Source organism: Sorex fumeus, unplaced genomic scaffold, assembly GCF_029834395.1.
Source record: "Sorex fumeus unplaced genomic scaffold, SorFum_2.1 ptg000045l, whole genome shotgun sequence".
In the NCBI taxonomy this organism is placed as follows: Eukaryota; Metazoa; Chordata; class Mammalia; order Eulipotyphla; family Soricidae; genus Sorex; species Sorex fumeus.
The window spans coordinates 2,104,289-2,120,107 of record NW_026606102.1 but is presented as its reverse complement, the minus strand read 5'-3'; the positions used below and the strand labels follow the sequence as shown (position 1 = coordinate 2,120,107).

General features: G+C 44.8%; 1 protein-coding gene across 3 annotated transcripts in view; it reads left to right on the top strand.

Annotated features, from left to right (window-relative positions):
• DNAJC6 (DnaJ heat shock protein family (Hsp40) member C6) overlaps nucleotides 1–15,819 on the top strand; it is a 168,413-nt gene that overhangs the window by 132,987 nt on the left and 19,607 nt on the right. For all 3 annotated transcript variants that reach the window (XM_056122382.1, XM_056122383.1, XM_056122381.1), the window contains exons 7-13: nucleotides 15–209; nucleotides 1,398–1,515; nucleotides 3,220–3,299; nucleotides 4,752–4,945; nucleotides 5,044–5,124; nucleotides 6,416–6,832; nucleotides 11,563–11,697. In XM_056122382.1, coding sequence (XP_055978357.1) covers nucleotides 15–209; nucleotides 1,398–1,515; nucleotides 3,220–3,299; nucleotides 4,752–4,945; nucleotides 5,044–5,124; nucleotides 6,416–6,832; nucleotides 11,563–11,697 — 1,220 coding nt within the window. The remainder of the gene's footprint in view (nucleotides 1–14; nucleotides 210–1,397; nucleotides 1,516–3,219; nucleotides 3,300–4,751; nucleotides 4,946–5,043; nucleotides 5,125–6,415; nucleotides 6,833–11,562; nucleotides 11,698–15,819) is intronic.

Genomic DNA, 15,819 nt, shown 5'->3' with positions numbered 1-15,819 from the left:
CACTTCTGTTTCAGATACCTGGGCTATATGTGTGACCTGCTAGCTGATAAGCCCTACCGCCCTCACTTCAAGCCTCTCACCATTAAGTCCATCACTGTCAGTCCAATCCCCTTTTTTAACAAACAGAGAAATGGATGTCGCCCTTACTGTGATGTACTGATAGGAGAAACCAAAATCTATACAACTTGCACGGATTTCGAGCGAATGAAGTAAGTCTTGACACTTAACCAGGTCAATGTATCGTTTCCTTCCCATGAAGACACCTTACTTTGAAGTGATTTCTATTTTTAAAAGGAGTGTTCAGCATCTCTGGTCATCATAGAAAAGTGTTGCTAAATCAAGGGAGGCTGTGGTGGTTGTTAAGCCCGGGACTTTGGGTTCTCAAGCAGCATCCCATATGGTAATCACAAACAAACATGATAATGCAAAAGAAGAAGGAGTTTTATTCCAGTTAACTGTGGTCAACTATATCGCCCACAGAGTGGTCTCTTGATAGCGACCTCAACTTCAGGCAGCAAGCAGTTTCTATAGGGTTACATAAGCAATATATGCCTTATTGTTAAAGAAAAATCTTAGTTACCAAACAAAAGTGTTTTGGAAAGTGTCTAAGGTAACAGTGGTCAGTCAATAGTTAAGCAATCATTTCCAGTAACAGATTATGGTTACATAAGCTACTCATTCTTTTAGGGTTAACAAAAGACAATTTCTGGGGATTGTGAGAATTGATTGATTGAACCCACTTGCTGAGCCCAGGAACTTTCCCAGGTGGGTTCAGGTGGGCCAGTTACACATTGTTTCATGGCTGGGACACCGGGACTGTTTCAGTCCCAGGAACTAAACCTGAGGTCTACCTGATTTTTCTCATTTCTGCCTCCTGTCATGGTGTCAGTTTCGCCCTTACGGTGATATGACAAAAGATGTCCTAGGAGCCATAATAAAGAACAGGTGCCAGTGGGAGGTGGCAAAAGGTGTGGTGAGATGGTGACTTAGAATGTGCTGAATTTGAGAGTGGGTATTAGACCCTTTGGGAAAGTGGCATTGCTGTATCTCACTGACCTTTGGGTTCTCACTTTCTCTGCCTTTACGATTATTTTGGAGTTCAAAGGCAATACATAAGGGCTATACGTATTTGAGGAAGAAGAGTGTAGATGAGGATGGGATGATTGGAAGTCCAAATGGGATCATGGGGCAAGAAGGGTATCAGACCAACATCAGCCCTGGGCAGAGTCAGTTTGCATCCCTGGCACTGGCTGTGCTCCAGATTTTTCTCAAGAAACGGTTTCTGGGTCCAGGCCCAGGCAAACAGGTTCTTAGTGTCGGAGCCACAGAAAAGTGCACCTGTGTGATGCTACCTGGTTGGACTGTTTTTCACTTCGTGCTTTTGTCTCTGTTTAAAGGGAATATCGTGTTCAAGATGGGAAAATCTTCATTCCCTTGAATATCACGGTGCAAGGAGATGTGGTGGTTTCCATGTACCACATGAGGTCAACCATCGGGAGCCGGTTGCAGGCTAAGGTATAGTTTCAGGAAGGGATGGCATCAGCTCCTCTCAGCCCTTAATTACAGAGTGTTTCAGAGCCTTTTCTCTGTATCCCTTTGGGCTGACTTCGCATTTTAGAATTAGAACCTTGGAGGTTGCTCACGTTCCACTCCCTTACTCTATAGGGAAGGAAAATGAGGCTCAGGGAAATTGTGACTTTCCACAGTTTCCAGTGCAGTATTACCAAAAGGGGGTAGCCCTGAACTTCTAGCAAAACCTGCCCTTTCGAAGCACGTGCTGCATTGATTGCATCCTAGTTAATCAGTGTTTGGAAACATATTTTTATTAAGAATGTGCAATCAAGTGATTGTATAGTCTTTCAAAATTGTAGTGTGATAACATAAAATATACCTTTGAAAAAAGCACTAAATGCAGTTTTCTTTTCCTAAAGCTTGTTACCTCTCATTCCAGAATATTTCATCACCCCCCAAAGAAAACCTGCACCCTTTACCTGTCTTTGCTCATTCCTCCTCTTCCATTTCCTAGGCAACTACTAATCTACTTTTATACTCTATGGGTGTATCACGGTCACGGTCCTCCCGTTGTTCATCGATTTACTTGAGCGGGCCCAGTAACGTCTCCATCATGAGACTTGTTGTTACTGTGTTTTAGCATATCGAATACATCACGGGTAGCTTGCCAGGCTCTGCCGTGCGGGCGAGATACTCTCGGTAGCTTGCCGGGCTCTCCGAGAAGGGCAGAGGAATCGAACTCGAGTCGGCCATGTTGGCTGCTTGTAAGGCAAATGCCCTTCCACTGTGCTATTGCTCCAGCCCCCTATGGTGTATATATTTTGGAAACTCCATTTAATGAATCACACAATATATGGTCTCCTGCTAGTGGCCTCTTTTACTTAGCATAATGCTTTTGAGGTTCATCTTATTGTAGGTTATCTCAGCTCTTCACTCCTTTATATGATCATATCATATCCCTTGGTATGGCTGTTCCAATTTTTATGAATCACTTTATCAGTTGTTGAGCATTGAATTATTGGTACTCTTGGAATATTTTGAATAATGCTTTAATCATGTTTCCATTCATCAAATATTTGCTAAAGGCATGTATGTTGCTAGTCATTGCCCAAGAATTTAGGGTTAACGAGTGTAAGACTATCCCTGGGTCTGGGGAGTGGCTCAAAGGGCTGGGTCACATATTTTGCATGCAGCTACCCAAGTTTTGATCCCGACCCAGGCACCCAGAGCAACCTCTAATTATCCCTAGCTTCCCAAGTGTGTGTGACCCCCAAACAAAACAACAGCTGTATTCCTGCCTTTGAGGAGGTCAGCCTAGCAGGAGAAATTTCCACATGCAGCTCTCCTCCAGGAGATGAGCAGTAGGATAAGATGCTCTTACTCATTGGTTTTAGTTTGTGGGGCCCCAGAAAGGCTGCCAGGAAGGCATGCTCTTTGAGAGGTGATTAGGGTGGAGCAGGACAATCCTGGAGGGATCAGTGGGGTGCATGATAGTATGGCAATGTTCCAATGAGGAAATGGCACCAGATTTCGTAGGAGAGAGGCTGGAAATGAACTGAGCCAGTTCCAGGTGGGGCTGTCTTTCATCAGCCACAGCCAGACTCAATTCAGATGTAGACACAGTTGCAAGAGTGTGACACTCCACAAGATAATCTTGACCAGATTCTCTAGTCACTGATCGTGTGTGTCTCTCTCCTGTTCTTTTAGGTGACCAATACACAGATATTCCAGCTTCAGTTTCATACGGGATTCATACCGCTGGAAACCACCGTCTTAAAGTTTACCAAGTGAGTGCTATTTAGACTGGAAACTTTCCAGTCAAAGCAACGATGGAATACTGGGTGTCCAGTGCCTGAAAGTCATAGGTACCATGCCATGGGAGCAGTACCCCCAGAATCCTGTACTATGGGACTACAAAGCATGACTTAGAAACATACAAAGGCTGGTTACATCTTGGAACTTTCTGTTGGGTATGATTTGCCAGTAATGAATAAAAGGATCAAGAACTTCAAAGAGTAAGGTCTAGAATTCCATCCGAGAAAACAGGAGTCAAGTATTAGAAGACTATAACCCAGTATACCTGTGTATCTTTTTTGCGTGTCCAGCGTTTAATCCATGGAATACTGAAACATTGGCCCTTGAGAATGCACTTACCAACTTTTTTTTTGAATCACTATGAGATAGACCCTTACAAAGCTGTTTATGATTGGATTTCAATCATACAGTATTCCAACACCCATCCCTCCACCAGTGTACATTTCCCAGCACTAGTGTCCTCAGGTTCCCTCCCATCATCCCCACATGCTTCATTCCCTGCCTGCCTCTATGTCTCTCTCTCTCTGTCTGTCTCTCTGTCTCTGTCTCTGTCTGTCAGTCTCTCTCTCTCTCTCTCTCTCTCTCTCTCTCTCTCTCTCTCTCTCTCTCCCCCCCCCCCCTTTTGGGCATTGTGATTTGCATGATACTGAAAAGTTATCAAGAATATCCCTTTTCCTACTTTCAACCCTCAGATCTTGTCCAGCATGATCTTTCCCAGCTGTTTTTGTCATACCAGTCTCTTCTCTATCTTACCTACCCTCCACCCCCCCCCCCCCCACACACACACACTTATGGTTAGTTTCAACCACTGACCAGTCCTCCTAACCCCTGTTTTCCCTGGCACATGCCAACTCTTAAGCAGTGTCTTGGGGGACCTTTCTCTCCAGCTATGGACCCTTAGTTTTATAGTATAGGTCTAGGGGATGAAAGGTGGTGGCTTTGTGTATGGTGGCAGGTGGGAGTAGGTGAGATTGGGGGTGGAGTAGAGCTTATGGGCCTAGATCGTGGCTTTGGGCCTGTTCCAGTATTTTAACAACTGACTGGGCCATGCCAGTGCATTCTGATATCAGGCCTGCTCTCTAGACCGCTTTTCATGTAGCCTATAAGGAGGCATTTCCCCCCTTTTGTTATCTAAATGAGGAAACTGAGACTCAGAGTAACTCAGTTAGAGATTGATTTTCCCTAGCAATGTGTCTCAGAATGACCTGGACTAAAAGTTAGCCTTCAGGCAGCCAGGGATGTGTGAGGCTCCGGGTCTAATCCCCAGCAGTGTGTGTGCGTACTCACACACATAGACACACACACACACACACACACACGTGTGCGCATGCAGTAAACATGGCCGCCTACAATGGTTTCTGTGCTGAATAGTGTTCTAATTCTGCTGTTTCTCATGGATCTCATTCTTTCAAATCCCTGCCTAGGCCAGAGTTGGATGCATGTGATGTACCAGAAAAATATCCTCAGCTATTTCAGGTGACTCTGGATGTGGAACTGCAGCCCCATGACAAAGTGGTAGACTTAACCCCTCCATGGGAACATTACTGCACAAAAGATGTCAACCCCAGCATCCTCTTCTCGTCTCACCAGGAGCACCAGGATACGCTGGCCTTGGGAGGTAGGAGTCCTCCGGTGGCTCTGTGCTGAGGACCGCACCTCTGTGTTGCTTCTCCCCTGCACTTAGTTCCTGTGTCTCACTGGCCTTTTGTCTTGCAGGACAGGCTCCAGCAGACCTCCCCCCAGATCACTCCAGGCAGCTCGGGCAAGGTGGCTTCTTCTCCTCTCTCTGTTGGCAAGGTACTTCCAAGCATTTCTTTTAGTCATAAAGGTAAAAAAGGTAAAGGCCCTCCCGTTGATCATTGATTTGCTCGAGCGGGCCCAGTAACGTCTCCATTGGAGACTCTGTTGTTACTGTGTTTGGCATATCGAATACATCACGGGTAACTTGCGAGGCTATGCCGTGCGGGCGAGATACTCTCGGTAGCTTGCCGGGCTCTCCGAGAGGGGCGGAGGAATCGAACTCAGGTTGGCCATGTTGGCTGCGTGCAAGGCAAATGCCCTACCCACTGTGCTATCGCTCCAGCCCCAATTAAGTACATGGCTCTACTCTAAAGAAGATTCATCCCCAAAGTAGCTGAAGGCATAGCAGCACTTAGAAGTCATCCTGATTCAACCTTAGTTCACTCTCTCCCCACCTCAGTTCATTTTCAAACCAGGTCCTAAGAAATTACTTCACTCCTTTCAACTCCATGAACACTCTTCACCTGATGTTTTTTTTTGAAAAACAAAACCAGGGCCCGGAGAGATAGTACAGTGAGTAGGGCACTTACATGCAGCCAACCGGGTTTGATCCCCGGTATCCTCTGTTGTTCCTCAAGCATTGCCCAAAGTAATTCCTGAGTGCATAGCCAAGAGTAACCTCTGGGCATTTCCTTTGGGTGTGGCCCAAAGCTCCCCCAGTCTCCCTAAAAAGAAAAAAAAAAACCATTTAAGCTATTTTGTGTTACATCTTTTCTGTGTTTATGGGCATGTTGTCTTCTAGAATCTTCCCTGTGATTTCTCTTTCCACTTGATACACAGAGAAATCAAGAAAAGACTCCGGGGACTGAAGCGATAGCACAGCGGGTAGGGCGTTTGCCTTGCACGCAGCCTACCGGCATTCGATTCCCAGCATCCCATATGGTCCCCCGAGCACTGCTGGGGATAATTCCTGATTGCAGAGCCACGAGTAAACCCTGTGCATCACCAGGGATGACCCAAAAAGCAAAATAAATAAATAAATAAATAAAAAGAAAAAGAAAAAAAAAAGAAAGGAAAGAAATGATTCCATCTCATGCCCTCAAATAAGTAATATAAAACATACAAGGTACTCAACAAACACTAACCAGACATCCTGGGTACATCCTATTTTTCCAAGAAGTAAATGCAGTTTCCTCATATCCAGTCCCCCGTAAGGTGCTGCAGGCCAATTAGCTCATGGCCCTGCCCCCTCTGTTTCTGGAGAGCGGGTCATGCCCTCTCCTGCCCACCAGCCAGGCTGTGGCCAGTCAGTCACTAAGACCTCTGTGGGCCTCCTGACCTCTTTCAGATCAGAAATCGGAGAAATCCTTCGGTGAGGAAGACCACGCGGCGCTGGTGAAGCAGGAGAGCGAGCAGTCGGATGACGAGCTGCTGACCCTGTCCAGCCCGCACGGCAACGCCAATGGGGACAAGCCGCACGGAGGGGCCAGGAAGGCCGGCAAGAGGCAGCCCGAACCGGCCGCGCCCCCGCCTCCGCCCGAGGACGTGGACCTGCTGGGCCTCGAGGGCTCGGCTGTGAGCAAGGCCTTCTCCCCGCCCGCTGCACCACCCTCCAACTCGGAACTGCTGAGTGACCTCTTCGCCCCTGCTGGGCAGCCGGGGGTGGACGACGTCTTCCATGCCAGTGGACCGGCGTCCACGCAGTCAACGCCTCGCCGCGCGGCCACCTCCACCTCGGCGTCCCCGACCCTGAGAGTGGGCGAAGGTGACTCTCCCCCGGCCCCTTTCCTCCGTGGCCACTGGGATGGTGGGGGGTGAGCAGTAGGGGGGGTGGACAGCGATAGAGGCTGCGGCTGCCTGGTGGGGGGTACTAGGGTATACCGTCGTTCTAGTGCTTCGAGTGGGAGTGGGGGTTGCACACTTGGCATCCTGCTGTTGTACACACAAACACTTCACAGGGGCTCCACACACTCACTCAGTTGCACACACTCTACTTAGAGAGATTTTGGGGGTGAATCGCCATGTTGCTCACAATCTGGCTGGCCAGGGTTGCACACTTTCCAGGCAGGCATGTGCTTGTTTAGTTCCTGAGCCAATTCCTGGACCTCAAGAAGGTAATTCACCCTTCCCTGCCCCACCCCCAGACCCAATATTGAATATACTTCTCAGTGTTATCGTGCAGTCTTTGAGCAAAGTAGACGGTACTAAGCAGATTTTTTTCCTTAAAATTTCATTATTGGGGCTGGAGTGATAGCACAGCGGGTAGGGAGTTTGCCTTGCCTGCCGCCGACCTGGGTTCGATTCCCAGCATCCCATATGGTCTCCTGAGCACCACCTGGAGTAATTCCTGAGTGCATGAGCCAGGAGTAACCCCTATGCATCGCCAGCTGTGACCCCCAAAAAGGCAAAAAAATTCTATTTATTTATGATTTTTTAATAGAATCATTGTGAGATAGACCCTTACAAAGCTGTTCATGGTTAGGTTTCAGTCATACAGTGTTCCAGCACCCTCCCCTCCACCTGTGTACATTTCCCAGCACCTGAGTCCCCAGTTTCTCTCCCATCATTTGCCACCTCCACGAGAAGCAAATGATTTTTTCCCCCTGATCTCCCTGGCTCTTGGATGGCTATATCTTCATTTAATTGAGAAATACAGGAAGAACTGGAACTGTTTTTCATTTGGGTCGCACAATCCAAGACTGGAAATTTGAGCTTCTCTGGGGCCAGAGAGATAGTGCAGTAGGGAAGGCACTTGCCTCGCATACAGCCAACCTGGATTCTATTCCTGGCATCACATATGGTCCCCTGAGTATTTCCAGGAGTCATCCCTGAGCACAGAGCCAGTAATAAGCCTTGAGAACGGCCAGGTATGGCTCCAAAACAAAAGAAAACAAAATAGAGAGAGAAAAGAAAAGAAAGAAAAGAAAAAATGAGCATCTTGCTCTTATTTTAATTTTTTTTTCAGGACACAGATCCCAGAGCTTATTTAAGTACTTCTGTATGGAGATTTGGGCTAAAAAATGAACAGTCAGAGCCAACATTTGTGGTATACTTACTATTTGCCTGACATAGGATTTAACCCCAAACATGGATTTACTTCTTAAAAATACCAGTACGTAGGTACTAGTATAAAGGTGCCCATTTATAAATGGAGAAAATAGGGAATTACAGTCCATTTGTGTTGCAGCACCGGAAAGTTGTTGGAGAAAGCCTCTAATTGAATATAAATTGTTATTAAAATTGTACCAAAAATAGTGAGATTTTGGCGTCTTTCCCTAATTGGGTTCAGTTTTAGACATTGTAGGATTAACCCGGTGTCCTCGAACTCTCATAAATCTCTGTACTAGTTGATAAATCTCTGTTGTATTCTCACTTTGTAGATGGGATCAAGTTTAGGGAGTTTTAAATTAGGCCAGAGATACATATTGAGTATGTATCATGCCAGACTTAGAGTGGATACCGTTACAGCCACATAAGACTACTCTCTGGGGTGCTGGAGAAATAGCGTAGGGGTTAAGGCTCATACCTGCTTGTAATGGGCCTGGTTTGACCCCATCACCACATGTCCCCTGAGCATTGTCTGGAGAAGCCTTGAAGGCCCCCTAAGCAACACCAGCTGTGTCATGGCATCCCCTGGGCTATCTCTGGGGTGGCCCGTGTTGTTCATCGGACTGCAGGGCCTGAGCAGCAGCAAATCCTCAGGCCCTCTTGACGAGCCTCCAGCCTAGTTAGCCGAGAATCCCTGGGAGGAGCCCCTGGGTGAGCGCCCTTAGGAGAAGCCTCTCCCCCCCGCCCCCAAAGGATACTCTGCTATGTCAAGAAAATAATTTTTTTGACATACTGATTATAATTTATTCTCAGCTGTCTCTTCTATTCACTAAAGTTTCCTTCCAAGTATTTAGCCTACTAACTTAAAAAAATATTTTAAACATTCTTAAATTAATGTTTTTAATTGAATCACAGTGAGATACACAGTTACAAAGTTGTTCCTGAGTAGGTTCCAGTCATATAATGTTCCAACACTGGTCCCTTCACCAGTGTACATTTCCCACCACCAACGTTCCCAGTTGCTCTCCTGTGCCCTCCCCACCACCCCCGCCTCTAAGGCAAGTACTTTTCATCTCTCTCTCTCTCTCTCTCTCTCTCTCTCTCTCTCTCTCTCTCTCTCTCTGCATTATGATTTGCAATACAGATACTGAAAGGTTCTCACGTATATCCCTTTACCTACTTTCAACACTCAGTTCTTGTCCAGAGACCTAATTTCCAGCCATTATTTTCATCCTGGTACCTTCTCTATCCTGAATGCTCTCCGCTCCCCCCCCCCGCCCCCCCAATTGTGGCAAGCTTCCAACCATGACCAATGCTCCTGGCCCTTGTTTTCCCAGGCTCTGGATATTAATCTCATCACAATCAATCACAATCACAACCATCCTGTTATTCGTCGATTGCCTCGAGCAGGCCCCAGTAACGTGGTCTCCTTCGTCCTAGCCCTGAGATTTTTTTAAAAAGTGCCATATTCAAGGCTCTTTCAGAGTTAGGAGAATGAGACCCTTTATTGTTACTGGTTTTTTGGCATATTGGGTACGCCACGGGAAGATTGCCAGACTCTGCCATGTGGGTAGGTTACATTCAGTAGCCTGCAGTTTATCCAAAGTAGGAATGAGATGATAAGATGTCGCGCGGCCGTGAAAGTATGAGAATTAATCTCATACTTTTTTTTAAAAATATGTCTAGGAAGTCATTAAACCTTATGCCTGATTACTGCAAGTGGATTATTGATGGGTTTGATACATCTGTTCTAGACCAGGTCACTCCCACTCCAGTTCATTAGCTGGAGACTTAAAACATTAGGAAAGTGACATCCTACAGGGAGCTAAAGGAAGTTTTGTTTCTTACCCAATGATGAGAAATTAATGGACAGTTTTATGCATACAACTGTGCACAGCAGAACATTCAGATTGCTTACATTCACTTCAAACCTGTGAGGCATGTGAAGTGCTTTCAAGAAATCCCCTAATTCGGATTCAGACTTGAGTGTGAATTCCAGCTGTATTTGATACTGGAGAAAATACTTGACTTCCCAGAACTCAGTTTAATTGTGGAATAACGGTATTGCCGCCCTGACAGGGAAGTACTGAAACTCAGTTGGGGCAATTTTTTTTTCTTTTTTGGTCACACCCGGCCATGTACAGGGGTTACTCCTGGTTCTGCACTCAGGAATTACCCTGGCGGTGCTCAGGGGACCATATGGGATGCTGGGAATTGGAAATCAAACCCAGGTTGGCCGTGTGTAAGGCAAACACCCTACCCGCTGTGCTATTGCTCCAGCCCCCAGTTGGGGCAATTTTTTAATGAAAAATAATGGAAAGTCTAAAGAAATGATGAACCAGAACTGGAGCGATAGTACAGCGGGTACGTAGTTTGCCTTGCATGCAGCCAACTTGGGTTCAATCCTAAGTATCCCACATGGTCTCCTGGTCCCCTGAGCACTGCCAGGAGTAATTTCTGAGTGCAAAGTCAGGAACAACCCCTGAGCATCGCTGGATATGAACCCACACCGCAAATGAAAAGAGAAATGATGAACCATTCTGTTCTTGCATTTTTGCTGGATACTTCACTTTTCTCCAGTTCATTTACCAACTTTCCCTCCTTCACTATTGTCTAGCTTCTAGGATGTGATAGAGAGGCAGTGTTCTATAGGACATAGACTTTGTCAAAGTCTAATTTCTGTTACAATCATAATCTTTTCATTTTAACTTTCAGGGGAGTCAGAGACTTACTGAAAACACAAAACTAAGAGAAACAAGATCTGGGACTGGAGCGATAGTTCAGTTCGGTAGGGTGTTTACGTTGTACCCGGCTGACCCAGGTTCTATCCCTGGGATCCCATATGGTCTCCCAAGCCTTCTAGGAGAGATCCTTGAACACAGAGCCAGGATAAGCCCTGAGCACAGCCACGTGTGGCCCCAAAACAAAACAATAAATAAAATCAACAAGTCAGTGAGATTTTTTTACTATTTGCATTATTAATAGCAACCCCCCACCTCAACACATATCCACCTGGTACTTGTTCACTAATATGTTCAACATAAACACATAAACATGCTCATTCACTAAGTACCTCCTACTAGTTAATATATTGGTTTTGCCACCTGTTACTTTATCTGTGTTGCCCATGTCTTCTTCATTAACCAATAAACTTGGTTGACTTATAGTATTAAATGCCCAAAGTTCCAGGAAGCTCTCATTTAGTCTGAATGGTCCTCTACAGATAAATCCAGATACTTCCTTGGTCCACAAAGATGAGATTATTCACGTGTGATCGGAAATCCCTGGAATCCATTGTTAACCCTGGAGGAAATTTTAGGGACAGGATGGACCCAGAAAACGTTGTCTCAGTTTTTCAAGTACTTGGCCTCAAGCCTGGCAAATCTTAGGTATTGAATAGATGAACTCACAATATTAAGAAATACATTTTTTCCTATTGTTTTCCAGGTACCACCTTTGACCCATTTGGAGCACCCTCTAAACCAGCAGGTCAAGACTTGCTGGGTTCTTTTCTGAGCACCTCTAATACTTCCAGTGACCCCTTTCTTCAGCCTACAAGAAGTCCCTCACCTACAGTGCATGGTAAGGAAGTATTTTATATTTTTGTTCAGTAGAACAGTCTTCCACAGAATTCATGAGGTGGTCACATATGAAAACAGCCTGTGGGCATTGCGTTTTGGAAAAGCTAGAGGAGGCATTTTTCTTTTGGAAAGGAACCAATTCGCATTAATAGATGAAAAGCTCTGAAATGTCAATAAAGAAGCTTGGTTAAATTCATTGTACTGCTTTAAAACGTGCTATTGGACTGTGGAATTGTTGGTCATTATTTTTGAGAGGAAGAAAAATGCTGCCAATTTTAATTGACTGGAAGATGCATCTACATTGGATAAATCTTTGAAATGTGGAAAAATATGAGTCCCAGATTAATACAACATGATCGAGCATTCAACAAAATAAGTGTTTCACAGAACAAAGCTTAGAATACAGCATCTCGAGGTGTTAGAGCAATCCTGCTAATATAACCCCACAGGTTACTTGTGGCTGTTGAGCTCTAGATTTATGGCAAATCTGACTTGATATACACTTACGTATAAAAGAAACCATGCCAGATTTCAAATCCTAGTTCAAAAAAGTAATGCAAAATAGCTCGTGAATTTTTTATAGTGACTAGTTAAGATAATATTTTGAATATGGCAGGTTAAATAAGATATTATGAAATTTTGTGTGTCTTTTTACCTTTGTAAATGTGACAAATAGAAAAAACATAATTATACATGTGACCCACATTCTATTAGAAACCAAGAGTGTGGGGGAAGAAAAGGTGAAAAAGGGTGTTTCTTAGGTAACGCTGAGAGAGCTACAGCCCTCCAGAGTGTTTTTGAGCTAGACACTTGGAACTCATTCTCAGTTTAAAAGGCACTTGAGGTGCTGGAGCAATAGTATAACAGGTAGGGTGTTTGCCTTACACACAGCTGACCCGGGTTCGATTCCCAACATCCCATATGGTCCCCCGAGCACTGTCAGGAGTAATTCCTGAGTGCAAGCCAGGAGTAACCCCTGTGCATCGCTGGGTGTGACCCCAAAAGAAAAAAAAAAACACTTGAATATTATTGGTCTCAACCTTGAGGTCAGTGTCCTGTTGGAAGCACCCTAAACTTGTCTGGAAAATATTCCAGTCAGCAGCTTGACGTCACAGAAATGACACGGATGCCTTTAAAAAGATGAATGTGTGTAACAGTGGTCAAACTGTAACTTGACTGAAAATGAGACTCAGTACAGGAACTACCTGGATGGTTGATGTCCAGCTGGACTCAGACTGCTCATCATGGGGCCATAGAACAACAGGCAGCATAGAACAACAGGCAGCAAGTTCACCCATCACCCTTGAGTCATCCCCACTTAAGAGAGTGTCTTGACTGCAAAGTGGTTGTCCTGGCAGGAAAGTTGCAGGGATATAGTTTAAGGCTGTTGTGTTTATGCCACTTACTAAAACTGGGGTAAAATATGTCCCTATTCTGTTCAAAATGTCTCCCAGGGTCACTCTCCAGGGAAGCCAAAGTTCTCCACATGACCTTCAGAGACTGTAGCCAAGACCCCATTGTCTATGACCTCATCTCCTGTCCTCACCCTCTGACCTCTCCATTCCATTCACATTGGGCTCTTGGCTGTCTTCTTTTCCGCAGATATCGTCTCTGCTAACTCTCTCGTCAGCTTCAAATCTTGGTGCAGGTAGCACCTTCTTAGTGGAGTCTACCCTGACTGCTCCTTTCTAAATTAACAATACTACCTTTGCACACTCTGCATTTTCCTTTCCATTGTCATTTTCAACGTCCAGCAGACGAAGTATTGATTTGCGTGTTATTTTTTCATTGGTGTCTCCTCAGTGCCTATAAGAATGCACAGCACACAGCAAGTACTGTCTTCCTTTATTTTTCTTTTGTTTTGGAGTCATATGCAGTTGTGCTCAGGGCTTACTCTTGGCTCTGTACCCAGGGAGCACCTGTGGAGGGCTTGAGGGATTATACGTGGTGCCGGGATTGAACCCAGGCCGACTGCATGCAGGGCAAGAACCCTGCTCATTGTGCTATCTCTCTGACCCTACCATCTTCCTTTCTATCTAATATGTTGGTAGGGACTGATTTAATTTCTTTCCCTCCCAATGTCTTTTGATGCACAGTGATAGCATTTATAAGGTCAGGCAAACCCCCAATATGAACCCTCTGACTGTAGTATTTGGAGAAACTTCCTACTGTTATGGTCTCATAAGCGTAGATGTTCATGCCTTTTCCGACATTTTGGCATCTGCTCCTTTCTTTTTTTTTAATTTTTTTTTTTTTATATTTTTGGGTCACTCCTGGCTCTGCACTCAGGAATTACCCCTGGCGGTGCTCAGGGGACCATATGGGATGCTGGGAATCGAACCCGGGTTGGCTGCATGCAAGGCAAACGCCCTACCCGCTGTGCTATTGCTCCAGTCCCGGCATCTGCTCCTTTCATGTCGTTTGGTTCGTGTGTTGTTTCTCACCCTGTTTCGGCGAGGCCTGCAGGCCTTGGTTTGGGTGGCCTCACTTCTCATGAGGGTCTGTCTAATGCTAGTGAGTCGAGAGAATTTGTCTATTATCTTGACTAGCAGAGCAATGATTCCATTGTCAGGCTGCATCATCTTCGTTTAGTATAACATAGAGGCGATTTGAGGTTAGATTAGGAATCAGATCGCCTCCTTTCAGGCCCTTGGCGCGCTTTCCACAGGGCACCATTCATCTCTTCTGAAATACAAGAAATACTGCCCTTGAGATCAACAGATATTTATTGAACCTCTCCTCTGAAGAGAATAATTAGAAAATAGTATAAGCACATGTAAGCAACCACAATAAAAGGTAAAATAGAGATTAAGTTTATGAGGTAATTGATTTTTAATTTATTCCCTATCAACAAGAGATTTTAAGTTGCTTGCAGATGGGCAATATGTCTTCTAGTTTCCTGTTCCCTATTATGTTCCCTTACATGTGGTGGTTCCTACATATTTGTGGACTTGGTTAATAATAGTCCTGAACTTAATTGCATCTAGTTCTGCAAGTCCCAGTTGGATGCAAGAGATGTAAAACAAGATCAGAGTTCACAGAAAATAAGACAAAAATTGTTAGCAAAATGATCTAATATTTACAGCAGTTTTCATGAATTACTCTGGGGGAAAGGAATAAAAGGGAAAGAATACTTATTGCTGATAATGGCTTTGTCTTTTTTGACTTAATAATGAGAAGACACAAGATGTCTTGATTTGTGCTAAGCAAACCAAAGAAATGAATAAAAAGCATGGGAATGCAATCTTGGTGATTTGATGATTCTTTTGTTGGTGGAGGTAGAAAAATGTATTTATGTGCATACATGCATGCGTTTTTTTTTCTTTTTTGGGGGGGGTCACATCTGGTGATGCACAGGGGTTACTCCTGGCTCATGCACTCAGGAATTACTTCTAGTAGTGACCATATGGAATTCTGGGAATCAAACTAGGGTTGGCCGCATGCAAGGCAAATGCCCTACCTGCTGTGCTATGGCTCCAGCCCCATCATGTGTGTGTTTTAAAGGTTTAGTATTTGAGTTTTACTTATTTTATGGGCAGAAACTACAGATGCCTTCAAAAGAATCAGTTTCTTAAGGCATGCTGTATACTTATTTTTTGATTTTTGGACTGCACACAGCAGTGCTCAAGCTACTTCTGGTTCTGTGCTATGCATTGAGGGGACCATGCATTGCCGGGATCAAACCCAGGACTCATGCACGCATTCATCCCATCAAACTATCACTCTGACCCAGCATCCTATTTCTTGTTTGGATTTAGTAGAGATGGAGACAGCTTACTCAACCAACATGTATTCTTCTTACCTGATCCTGCTCAACTGAAACTTTCTTTAGCTGAGAAGTGTACACTTGGAATTTTGAGAGAGGGGATGTAATCTCTTTTGAAGGTGCAGTGAGCTTGAGTTAACAATGGGCACATTTCTGACACCATTTATACTGAATGGGCACCAGCACTAATACCTGTGCTAGATCATTCTCAATTCATGATACAGTGGAGGATTAATACATTGTTAGTTCATGCTATGTCATTATTAATACCAACCTAAGATGAATTGAGTTGTATCAAAGGTTTTTATCTTTTACCTTTGCCCACTCACTTCTTTCCTATTGAGTGGAGATGTGGAA